At 34.7% G+C, this 12,885-nt stretch overlaps 1 protein-coding gene across 5 annotated transcripts in view; it reads left to right on the top strand.

Moving 5' to 3' along the window:
* The window catches only part of PAM (peptidylglycine alpha-amidating monooxygenase), a 310,801-nt gene that overhangs the window by 82,310 nt on the left and 215,606 nt on the right, over positions 1-12,885 (top strand). For all 5 annotated transcript variants that reach the window (XM_043982355.1, XM_043982346.1, XM_043982336.1 and 2 more), the window contains exon 4: positions 4,978-5,035. In XM_043982355.1, coding sequence (XP_043838290.1) covers positions 4,978-5,035 — 58 coding nt within the window. The remainder of the gene's footprint in view (positions 1-4,977; positions 5,036-12,885) is intronic.

Here is a 12,885-nt window from a genome sequence, read left to right as displayed (position 1 = left end):
TGCAGCTAGGTGGTGCAGTGGATAGAGCACCAGCCCTGGAGTCAGGAGTACCTGAGTTCAAATCCAGCCTCAGACACTTAACACTAGCTGTGTGACCCTGGGCAAGTCACTTAACCCCAATTGCCTCACTAAAAAAAAAAAAAGTTACAAGGAGATTGAGTGGAGCTACAAGGAAAGAAGCAATAGTAATATTGTTTTGATTATGGTTCCAGAAACGGAAATGAGGGTGGGATTGTTATAAGACTTCTGGTGGCAAGATGGTAAAGAAGGAAGCAAAGTGTAGCATGGCAGGTGTCTGCCTAAAATTTGAGCAAAGTAATGCACTCACCAACACAGGATAGGGGGGTGGAGAACATAGGAATTCTAGAGCTGAAATTGTTAAAAGATTTCCAGGCAATATTCTTTGGTCTAGACAGCAAGGAAACTGTTGAAAAGATGGATGGGGAGTTTTTGTTGTTATTTTTTAGTTGTTTTCAGTCATGTCCAACTCTTTGTGACCCCATCTGGCATCTGGAAGTATATATAAAATATACAGTGGTTTTACTTGAGTAATATTGATTGAAACAAGAAGATGATACATTTGCCAGAAAATAAAAGTTATTGTATCTCCATTTTTCCAATAGGAAGCAAGCTCTTTGAGGGCAGGAACTGTTATCTTTGCATTTCTAACACTGATCACAAGTTCCTTACAAAAGGAGCTTAACAAAAATTTGCTGAATTGAATTTAATAAGCCATAATGTTTTAAGCTTTTATTGTGTACTTAGGATCATTTTCTATTTCTTTTACCTTTGAAAGAACTCTTGTTATGAGAAACAGAAGTGACAGAACATCATCATAATTTTTGGAGCAATAAGTATATTTTTTCTATTTCTAGTCCTATGAATTTTGGTAGAAAATATGCTTTTCCTGGCTAGCTCCCAGTAACACTAGGACAGAGGCATCAGGAATATCATATCTCTCTTGATTCAAATTTGGCTGCTATTCCAGGACTCAGCCCTGGAAGAGAGGCCTCCACAGATGTGTCTATGTAGATTAATACTATTTCTCTTTTTTATATTGGGTCCTTATGTTAGTAGTTCAATGCTACAGTATTTTACAGACTGTCCCCTGGCAATGAATAAAGGTATAGAGTTCCTCCCAGAGAAGGAATGTGAAAGAATTCATGATGATGATATATGAAAAATTTTAGCTAGGTACTATTGGTAGCTTGGGTTGAATTATAGAAATGTCTTTTCTAGGACAACGAACAATATAGTATTATGTAGTAAGGAGTAAAATTCTGATTCAGGCAGAAAATTCTAGGTGCAGAAACAAATAGTAATGAAAGTGAAATTCACAAAAAATATTGATACTTATTCATCTGGATTGAGTGAATAAATGCACTTTTAACAAAGAGCTTATGGAAAGATAATATGAAATGAGCTAATACTGAGTGTGGAATGAGAAATCTGAGAGGGAGGGAGAGAGGGGTGTTTGGGGTGGTTGTTAGAATAAGTAATTCTAAAGAACAATGTAATGCCCATCCACATCCTTCCTTGACTCCCGTATAGTCTTAGAAAAGTATTTTTCTAAGCTCTTCCTCATCAAACTGTATTTCAGGGCCAGAGTTGATGTAACTTCAGATAATTCTGGAAGATAACACATAATAGAACATTCCTTTTGCTTCACTTTTAATTCTTTTTGTTCTGCCTTGGTAAAAGCTAGGGGTTTAGGGTAAGGACTTGTCCCTTATGTTTTTTATCTCATATGCTTGTTTTATTGCTTTTGTGGAAAGTTATTAATTTTACAATATCTTTAAAAAATAAAACTGCCAGGTCACTCATCATTTTTATTGTATGAAGACTGAAATTTCTTCCATACTTGAATTTCTCATGGTCTTCATTTGATATGTAATTGGGAAGGCAATATTCTTTCCTTTTTATAGTTCATGGTTTCCTTTCTTGTTTTCTGATTTGTATAGAAATTGATAATATTTAATAAAAATAATTGAAAAGCATTCCCTTTAATACTTTAAAAGATCTGTAATTTCAGCAGTAAAGGCATTCCCCTCATCCCATTAATGCAGATCCAATATTCATGAATTAATAGAAAAAGATTTGTTATGACTAAAAAAGTCATTACTTAATAGCCAACCATAAGCTGATGAGGCTCTTTGTATTTACCTTAGACTGGGTATCAGATGATAGACACATAATCCATTGCTGAGTTACTACTTGAAGACCTTTCAACTTGTAATGATCTGCTGCATTTTGCTTTCCCTTGACATAATTCTTGAGAACCCACAGTAACTCTATGCTGTGATGAAGTATTAGAATAGAATGACTTTAGTAAAGAGGATCTCTATTCAAGCATGGAGAGAGGCAGGAAAAGACTATAGTTTAAATAGCAGCAACATAAATCAAATTACAGCACTCATTATATTCAGGTAGCATGTAGTCAGCTGGATTTGGCTGCTCAATTATTATAGTTTAGAATAGTTTTGGTGGAAAGGAGTTATTATTATGCCAAAAGTTGTTGTTGTTGTTGATCCTTCATTCTGAAAGAGGACCAATGACTTCAGAAGAGTGACTTATGAGGCTATTGGATTTAAGTGAGGAAAAGCTGTAGAAAGTCGTTAGGCCACTCTCTCCTCCAGAGTCTTCATAGTCCAGTGACAAGAGATAGGTCAGGATTACTGGAAATGGCTCAGGATGCAGTGGGAGATGTTGGCCTTTTTAGGCTAAGGTCTTTCCCAGGTCTCAGTTTGTCTGAGGCAACACCCATTCAATAGTTAAAGGTTAGGTTGGAACTGAAGTAAAAGATGGCCAACTCTGCCTTCACAAAAGAATCAATTAGGGAGAGGAAGACCCTCAGAGTTTAAAGAGAGTGTAGTGCTATATAATAATGGGTGTGAGGGAGATCAAGATCGGTAGAGGAATACAGAGACTAAGAGCAAAAAGGGACAGAGAGAATGGTATTAGTATCATTTAACTTGGAGAAAAGCAAACAGGAGTCATATCAAAGCCCAACAGTTAAGAAAATAACCCATAAAGAGAAATCATTATATTAATGGAGATAACAGTGTGAGTCAAAGTTCACAGGCTGGAATGAGTACACTGGATTTAGTAGATAGTAGCAGAAGCTAGGCTAAGAGGAAAATATCAGAAAGCAATAAAAGGCATCTCAAAGAACAATTCAAACATCTCTGACAGAACATGCTTTTATGACAGTTTTTGTATGTCTCTTTATGTGAACCATACTGTCAGATTCTGTAACCTGTATTTATTTCCTTTTAAAAAATATTTGGTTTAAATTCAAATATTGAATTAGAGTGTTCCTTCTACTATTTCAAAAGAAAAATAGAAATGCACTTTTGGTGATGCTTCAAGAGAATAACCAGTTAGGAACTGGGAAATCAAAGTGCAGTAGGTGTCAGGATTTGATTCCATGTTTGTGAATTTGGGCATGAAGTATAAAATTATTTAAAAGTATGTATATGTAATAAAAACATGAATTATAAAATAAGTAAGTACAATATGGCATTTGTATAAGGAATGGTAGTGTTAACTTTTTAATTCAGTCAGTCAGTGTTTACTAAGTACATACTATGTTTCAGGCACTGGAGATACAAAGAAAGGCAAAAGACAATCCCTACTCTCAAGGAGTTCACAGTCTAATGTGGAAGACAACATGAAAATAGATATATATTAACAAGATGTATACATAATAAATTGGAGATGACAGAGGAAAGGCAATAGAATTAAAAGGGATTAGGAAAGATTTCCCAGGGAATGTGGAAGGGATTCGAAGGAAAACAGAAAAGGCAGGAGTGAGGGCATTCCAGGCATAAGTGTCAACCAATGAAAATGCCTGGAATCTGAATATACAGTCTCTTGTGCAAGAAACATTGAGGAGGGACAGCTAGGTGGTGCAGTGGATAGAGAACCGGCCCTGGATTCAGGAGGACCTGAGTTCAAATCCGGCCTCAGACCCTTGACACTTACTAGCTGTGTGACCCTGGGCAAGTCACTTAACCCCAATTGCCTCACTAAAAAAACAAAAACAACAACAACAACAAACAAAAAATATTGAGGAGGTCAGTGTCACTAGATCAAAGAGTACATGGTAGTGAGTAAAGTCTAAGAAGACTGGAATAGTAGAAGATTAGATTGTGAAGAATTTGGAATGGCAGAGTATTTTACATTTGATCCTGGAAGTATTAGAGAACCATTGGACTTTATTGAATAGTAGTATTATGACATGGTCTGATCTACACTTCAGGAAAAGATGAGTGGGGGATGGACTGGAATGGGGAGAAACTTGAGGCAGGAAGATCAACCATTAGGCTTTTGCAAAAGTCCAGGCATGAGGTAATGAGGTCATGAGCCAGAGTGATAGCAGCAGTAACTATCAGTGGAGAAAAAGGGGTCATATATGAGAGATTCTAGTAAGGTAAAAATTGACAGCTTCATCTATTTTGATATGTCATATTCAGTTGGTCAAGTTTTAAATAAGGATTTGTACTGTTGATTTTAATTGGCTTAGTTCTTTTTTTTTTATTTTCAGGGCAATGGTGGTTAAGTGATTTGCCCAGGGTCACACAGTTAGTAAATGTCAAGTGTCTGAAATCGGATTTGAACTCAGGTTCTCATGAATCCAGGACTGGTGCTTTATCCACTGCGCCACCTAGCTGCCCTAGTTGGCTTAGTTCTAAGAAATACCACTAATAATAATTCATTTTTACAAGTTTGCTCAAATATAATTTAAAACCATTTGCAAAAAGAGCCTAAACAATTTTAGGAGACATTCATCTTACTCCCAGATCTGCCATAATGAAATGGGAGAGTAACTTCACTTAGGAGAACCCTCAATTTCCCCATTTGTATAAGGTGTCTTCTAGCCTTAACATTTTGAGATTCTAAATTCAAAGGTCATAGTTCTATCTTTGTTCCTAACTAGAAAATTTTATTTATTTTTCCTTTTTTTTTCTTTCACAGTCTGATACCTACCTCTGCATGTCATTACGTCTGCCAGTGGAGGAGGAAGCCTTCGTAAGTAAGTATTAATTGAATAGGGGTGGGAAGTCGGGAGAAACAACGAAATGTTTTTGAAATGAGTCCATAGTTCTCCTTGATGCTTATGAGCTTAATCTTTCACTGTCAGATTTTCTAAAATACATTTATCATGCCTAATGCAGAAACAAACTAGAGAGAGCCACTTAGAGTCAAGATAACGAACTGTATTCGGAGAGATTCATGAGTAATAATAGTCAAAGAGTCGCATGCAGATGTCTATGGCCTCCAATACTGCTCAGTCCTATTTATACAGTATTGGCTTTCTGTCTCCTCCTGGATACTTAATTCTGCTTCACTGAACATCCTGTTTATTTACCTTCTGGTTCAAGCTGTAAATCGTTTGTACTTGTATTCAATATTGGACAAAATAAGATTTTACCTGTCTTCAAAAGAAAATTCTTTCCTGTTTTTTTCTAGAATGAGTAAGATGACAAATAAATGACAGGACCCACCGAAAGTGTGTATTGGTGTTTAAGTCAAGTGAATACAATAGCAAAGCATACTCTGTTTATGTCTTCTAGTTTTCATTTTAGTCATCCCTTCTGACAATTTTTTTAACTATTTAGAGAAGATATTTTACTGGCAAAATTGTTGACTAGACTTAAACTCTCTGACTCTTAGTTCCTCTCTTAATATCTTGTTGCTTTTTCTTTGAAAAGAAAATGATATTATTGAGAGTTCTATCTTACTCTCGAAACAAAACTTGAATCAGGTTTTCTAAAATGACTGTAATTTAAATTGGAAAATTTTACAATTGCCTGTATTCGAGAGATGAATTTCTATGTGGTGTTCCCTAAAGAAATAGCTATCATAGATAATAGCAATGTGCTTTTATTGTTTTAATGTTAGTTGCACTGGCAGTGAAGGTAGGTAGAAAGGGAGACACAGGGGCCAACACTCTTAAATGAAAACTTTTTCCCTACTCCTAAGAATAAAAATAACATATTAAAAATTTGAGCAGCACTTCATGACTAAAGGGTTGTATTAACATTGGTTCCTGAGATTATAAACTACAGTGGGAAAGTGAAGGTGGGGAAAATTATAATGCTGTCCAGATCATGTATGGGAATAAGTGAAAACTACTACAACTGTTCAGATAGACTTTCTGAACCTCTTATTTATAATGCTACAAAAAGAGGAGAAATATTATTTGATAGCTTCTCTACTAAAGTCATTCTCTAATGCTTGTCATAGTGTGGCATTGACCTTAAATTTTCAAGGTTATGTAAGAAGCCAGACAGCTGGTAATAAGCTAGAAAAAATACTTTTAAATATGGGTGGGCTATATGTTTGTCCTGCGTAGCTAAATTTGGAGAGGCTCATTATGAGGTTGGCCACAGGGTGATGAAGTTTTAGTGCCCAAGAACTCTTGAAGACCTTATACTAAGTCACAAAAGTTGTGAGATCCAATCAATAGAAAAATCTTCACTTTGACAAAAAACACAGATTCTTGAAACATAAGTGTAATTAGCAGGTTTTTAAAATATCAATAATAAGCTTTATTTTTGAAATTACATAGCCATAATTGTGAAGCAAAGAAATACTTCAAATACTTAGTTAAAAGTTGCTTTTTTTAGTACTCCAAGTTTTTACTACTCCACAATGACAACTTAAACATTTTTTGTACAACTGCTTAATTTTGTTCTTATAAAATTTAGTGTGGTTTTTGTTTGTTTTCATTTACTTCTGTGAAAGGACAAACCCAAACTATCCCTGTATATAGTAGAGATGTTTCAGAAACACAGAATAGGTCATATATTAATAGACTGTTGGTTCATTTCCTGTGATACACTATGTGCCTTTAAGAACTGGTGATCACAATTGGCCATTCATCCATTCCATGAACTGTGTTACTGTTTAACCAGCATAAATATATTTTCTTTCAAATAATTTAAAACATGAAAATGTTCATTCATGAATAATATTTATATACAAGAAACAATAGAAGGAGTAACTGATGTATTCCACATTTTCTCATATGAAACTTTTTTTCTGAAAGGAGAATTGTTTGATGATATAACATACATTTTTTCCACATTTTCATCCTGATTATGGTTTCTACATTATTTCTATTTTGGGAATTATTTTCAGTTGTGTACCTTAATGAAAAGGCACTTCAGTTAATTCAATAAATATTTCTTACATATATTTATTTATTATTATTTATTTAATAATATGTATTATATTTAATATTTATATTATTGTTTATTGTTTACATGTATGTGTGCATATTCTGTATATGTAAGGGGTATGTGAGTGTGTGTGGAGAGAGAGAATATTTATGCATATATATTCCTTACATTAAACTTCAAGTAGCTAATTCAACTTTAAATACTAAAAGATGGACCCCAAAATATTAAATATGGTAAAAAGCAAAAACAAAAATGCATACTGTGACTTCATTTCTGCTTGCTTGTGCTATCTCTGCTTTAAGTTTTTTTCCATCAGAATTTGTTCTCAGATGTTTGAAACCCTCTAGTACCCAGTGTTTAAATACCTTCTCTAAGAATCATAGTGCTTTGAATTCCTCTAGTATGATTCTTTCTTGGATTAAGATCTTCTAGTATCTATTTACCTTGCTTCTATCTTTCTGGAAAAAGTTCCTTCTGCAGAAAGCTAAAGTCACTCTTTTCCCCTCTGTGTTTTAATTTTTCTCTTCCACTTAAGGTGGAAGTCTAAATCTTCAGCCTGAAGTTCACTCTTTATGACTAATTCAGCAGTCTTTTTTAAATATTGTGTAAGTAATTCTGAACTACCACTAACACCAATGTTAAATCATTTAACAGAGTAATTATAAATATTATAAAAATTATAAATCATAAAAATAATTGTAAATATTATTAAAAATAGGTTTCTCTACAACTACTATTTTGACATTCCTTCACATCTTTGATAATTAAATCCCCAAAGTCTAAATTCTGGTGTTTCTCTTCATACCAGTTATTTTTCTTCATATTCTTCGTGTCTTCTGTTAACTTGAAATGCTGCCTACTGAATAGTTATTATTTCAGTATTATTTCAGTCAACTCTCTTTGGAAGAAATTTCCTTATCTATTTTTATGCTATGGATTTTTGTTTTTATACTTTTATCCTAAGTGATCTCATATATATATATATATATATATATATATATATATATATATATATATATATATATAATTTTCTAGAGTTAAGTTTCAAAGTTTTCAATTCTTTTATTCAAGAAGGAATACTTATGTAGTAGGGTAATGGTGAAGAGTTAGGAAAAGAATACTGTCAAATTAGATAGTTGGAACTACCATATTAAGTTTGAAATATTTAAAAAAAAACAAAATAATCTGCAAAAAACACCTATGTGTATGAAGTTACAACTCTGGAAACTGATGGTGGTAGAGGTTAAAAGACAAGTATGCTCTATTAAGATGAAATTGAGGGGGCAGCTGGGGGGTGCAGTGGATAAAGCACCTGCCCTGGATTCAGGAGGACCTGAGTGCAAATCCGGCCTCAGACATTTGACACTTACTAGCTGTGTGACCCTGGGCAAGTCACTTAACTCTCATTGCCCCACAAAATAATGATGATGATGATGATACCTTTCAAAAAATGCACCTATCTTTCAAACAGCCTGTCATAATCAAAGCCAAGACTATGTCTTGGCCCTATTCTCTATTTATGTTCTTGGTCATCTCATTCTCTCCCATGAGTTTAATTATTATCCTTTTGATGATAATTACATATCTAGCCCTAATCTCTCTTCTGAGCTTCAGTTCCACATCAACTACCTACTGGACATTTCACAGTGTGCATCTATAGATAGTCTCAAACTCAACATATATAAAATAGAACTCTAGCTTTCCCTACATACCCACCCCTCTACAAACTATTTCGGTTTCTGTTTAGTATTCTGCCACCTTTCCAGTCACACTGATTCCCATCCTTGGGGTCATCCTGCACTCTTCACTGTCCCTTATTCCACACATCCAGCCAGTTGGCAAGTCTTGTTAATTCTCTGCAACACTTTAAATATCCATCCCCTTTTCTATACACCTAGAGACAGCACTTTAGTTCAGGTCCTCACCAACTTTACAAACTATTGCTTCCATATTTACCATGTCACTCCTCAACTCAATAAACTCCATTCTATTGGTAATCTTTACGAATATCAACATTCATAAGTAGACAATATTTTCTAAGTAATACTCATATTTTCAGTGTTGGTCCATGATGCTAATATTTATCCAATTACCAGAAAATAGTATAAGAATTAACCAAACAATTTGGCCAAAACTCCATCAATTTAATTTAGCCACCATAATTGTATCAGCAAAGTAAATGCAGATAAGCAGCTATAGTTCTAATGACAGTAATTAAAAAGTTGATTTTCTTGAGGGTATCATCAAATAGCAAGAATTAATATTCATCTGTGATAGAGTAATGCATGCTGTTTGAAAGCTCAATGGAGTTAACTCACAGGTAAATTTTGAATACGATTAAATCCCAAAATAAAAAATAGAAGAAATTAAAAATAAATATTCACTACAAATCAAAAAATGCAAATGATAACTTCAGTGGAAGAGAAGAAAATTAAATATCAATGGCAGATATAAAATTATACTTTTTAAAAGTTACATATACAATTTAAAGAAAAGGAAAATTACAGCATTGAAATCAGAAGAAAATTCAATATATTATAACCTTCTTCAAAGTCCAAAGGACTCATGATGGAAAATGCTCTCCACATGCAGAAAGAAGTGTGGAATTTGGATGCAGATTGAACTATACTGTTTCTGCTTTTTTTTGGTTTTGTTTTTTGAGGGTTTTTTCCCCTTTTGTTCTGATTTTTCTTTCACAACATGATTAATGCAGAAATATGTTTAATGTGATTGTACATATATAACCTATATCATATTGCTTGCTGTCTTGGGGAGGAGGGAGGGAAAGTAAGGAGGGAGAAAAATTTGGAACTAGAAATCTTATCAAAACAAATGTTGAAAACTATCTCTATATGTAACTAGAAAATAATAAAATACTTTTATGATAAAAAAAATTATGTAGGCAGTGCTGCTTAATAGAAATACAAAAGCCAATGTTCTAATAGTGGTAACATTCCTAATTGTGAAATTCAGTCTAGAATTACTTATTAATCATATCTATTTAGTGTATCTAATAAAAATCAACATTTGTGAATAAAATTCAGGCTTGATTGTATAGGCTTTGTTAGATTCAAACTGGTTCCCATTAGTAAAAGTTGTAGAAGTTTAACTCCCCTAATCTCATGGGCTACAGTCCAATCACAAACATTATAATCTGTGAGGGAAGATTAGTTAATCTGGTAATAAAATGTTTCTATCACAGGAATTTCCAGGTGCTTTTAGTCAACTCTGTTTTTCCTATTGCCCTGAGTTATGGAAATCCCTACTCTGAGTCAAGCCAAGCATAACCCACCCTCCATATCTGGGTTAGACCAATCACAGTCTCAGATGGTATTTGTATCATTGGACTATTTTTTTATACCCTATATAACCTACTACCTTTTCAATTTTATTAAAGAGCTGCTCTGATTGTCAGATGCATCCTTGGCTACTAAGGAGCCTTGGATCCATTTTATTGCAATTTGCTAGACATACTAATATATAGATCTTGCTAGGACTTTTTGTTGCTCAGTTTTGTGTTATTGCAGATTTTTATTTCAACACAAGGCAGAGTAAAGATCTCAAAAACAAAACAAACCAAAAAACCCCAAAATACTGGAACTTAATTCTGGAACTACTCCCCAAACCTCTATTCAAATTTACAGGTTGGGTCCCCATAGGGTGGCTTCAACTTATTTTCAGGATTTGAGTGGCAACCCTAAAGAGTTGTATGTCTAGTCCTATAGCTTCTTAGTCCCCAATGGTATGATCCTCATTTATAATCAATCAGCCAGACTTAGCCTTTTAAAAAAGTACCTAGTAAATATTATGTTAAAAACAGTCCAAATCATTCCTCCCAAAAGTCATGGGGTATAACCTTCCCACCAATACAGAGAATTTTCATCAAGCAAGTGGATTCAAATTTAAAGTACAATGGTGGTGAGGCACATATGTAAAGGGTACTTCCCAACTCTGGTCCTAGAAATCATTTTACCCTTTTCTGGAATCTTTATGAAGTTCCCCTTAGTTGTATTTCTCTGCTAGGTAGCCACCTCATCAGGGCTGACTTTCTTGAATCCATAACAAGCACTTCTCTCTGCCCTGAGGAATTTCAATTCCTGAAGCTTCCTCCATCCTTGGGTGACTATTTCCACATCCATTGCAGGTACTAACACTGCCATTAACCATTAATGCCCAATTCCTGTGAGCACTGCAACTAGAGACCGCCAATTGGGCCTCTGCATCTCCAAAACCCATGAGGTTGCTTAAACACTTACATTTCAGAATACCTTTTCATCTAAGATCAGGAAGTAACAAATAGAGAGATGCATTCATATTCTTATAGCCACCTGACTGGGTGAAATGCAACTGCCTGTCACTAGACCTGACTCTTGGAGGCAACTCAAAGTACTCCCACCTCCTTCTAGAAGCAAAGGAAAAACAACAGCAAAAGGGGCAGGTCTCTCTTTACATATCAGTCTAAGAGTTGGAAGGAATGTCAGAAGATATCTAATATAATCCTTGCCTGACCAAGAATCCCTTCTACAACTTCCACAACAATTAATCTTTCAACATCTGATTTTAGGCCTCCAGTGACAGGGAACCCACTATTTCCCAGGACAGAATATTCTACTTTTGGACAACTCTGTTAGGAAGACTTTCCTTACATCAAACTTAAATCTTTCCTTCTTACATTCCCACCAGTTATTCCTGTTTTTCCCTTTGGAGCTCAAACAGACCAAGCTTATTGCTTTTTCATGTTCGATTTTCAATTATTTGAAGACTTTTATCACACCTCCCCCCCAAAAACTCCTCTTCTTCAGACAACATCCCAATTTATTGAGAACCTCAAAGCCTTGGACGACAAAGTAAGCTCAGTCTCCCTGTGAATTGGGGACATGGCACTGCTTTCTCCGTTGCATAGTCTATGATTTTGTCTTATCAATGTTAGATAATTTTTGTTGTATGTGCAAGTGAGTGGGCTATCTATTTGGTTGGCTTTTTAGCTAACAAATGGATTGTCCCAAATTTCTGAGTGGGGGCAGGAGCCCCTTCTCAAAGGGAACCTTACCTGGGGATTTTTGTCATGATTAGTTTTTTAAAAGTTTATACAATAATACTATAACAATATTAAACTAGATTATTTTTAAGCAAAAATCTGTTTCAAATGTAGAAGTATATGGACTAGGTATTGCATTGAGACATCAGTGTGCAAGTGATAGTAGAGTAGGGAAGAAAGAGAAAGAAGGAGCTATTGAGAAGAAACTAATATTGTACTGAAAGTTTTCAGAGCATCTTTGAGTTTATTTCTCCAGGATAACAATTCTATCTTGATCTGTAATATTTTACACATGCCTATTTAACCAGTAGTAACCACCTAGATTAAATTTGAGGGTTTAAAAGCAGCTTGATCTTGTGATTCTTAGGATTACACAGACTGAAAAACTCTTCTCTTAGGAAGGAAGGAAGATAAGTGTTAAATAAGTACTTACTATGTTTCTGGCACTGTGCTAAACATAAATACATAATACATAAATACAAGCATAAAAATAGTCCCTGGCCTCAAGGAACTTACATTTCTAACAAGAGAAGACGGTAGTAGGCCTCCACCAGTCGTGGACGACCATAGATCAGCACCTTGAAGAGCCACAGGCCACAGTGTGGCTGTGCAGTCTGATACGGGAGCTGCAGCTCCTGAGTGACTTATAACCGGTAACTG

Source organism: Dromiciops gliroides, chromosome 1 (genome assembly GCF_019393635.1).
Source record: "Dromiciops gliroides isolate mDroGli1 chromosome 1, mDroGli1.pri, whole genome shotgun sequence".
NCBI lineage: Eukaryota > Metazoa > Chordata > Mammalia > Microbiotheria > Microbiotheriidae > Dromiciops > Dromiciops gliroides.
This window is presented reverse-complemented; position numbering and strand designations above follow the sequence as displayed.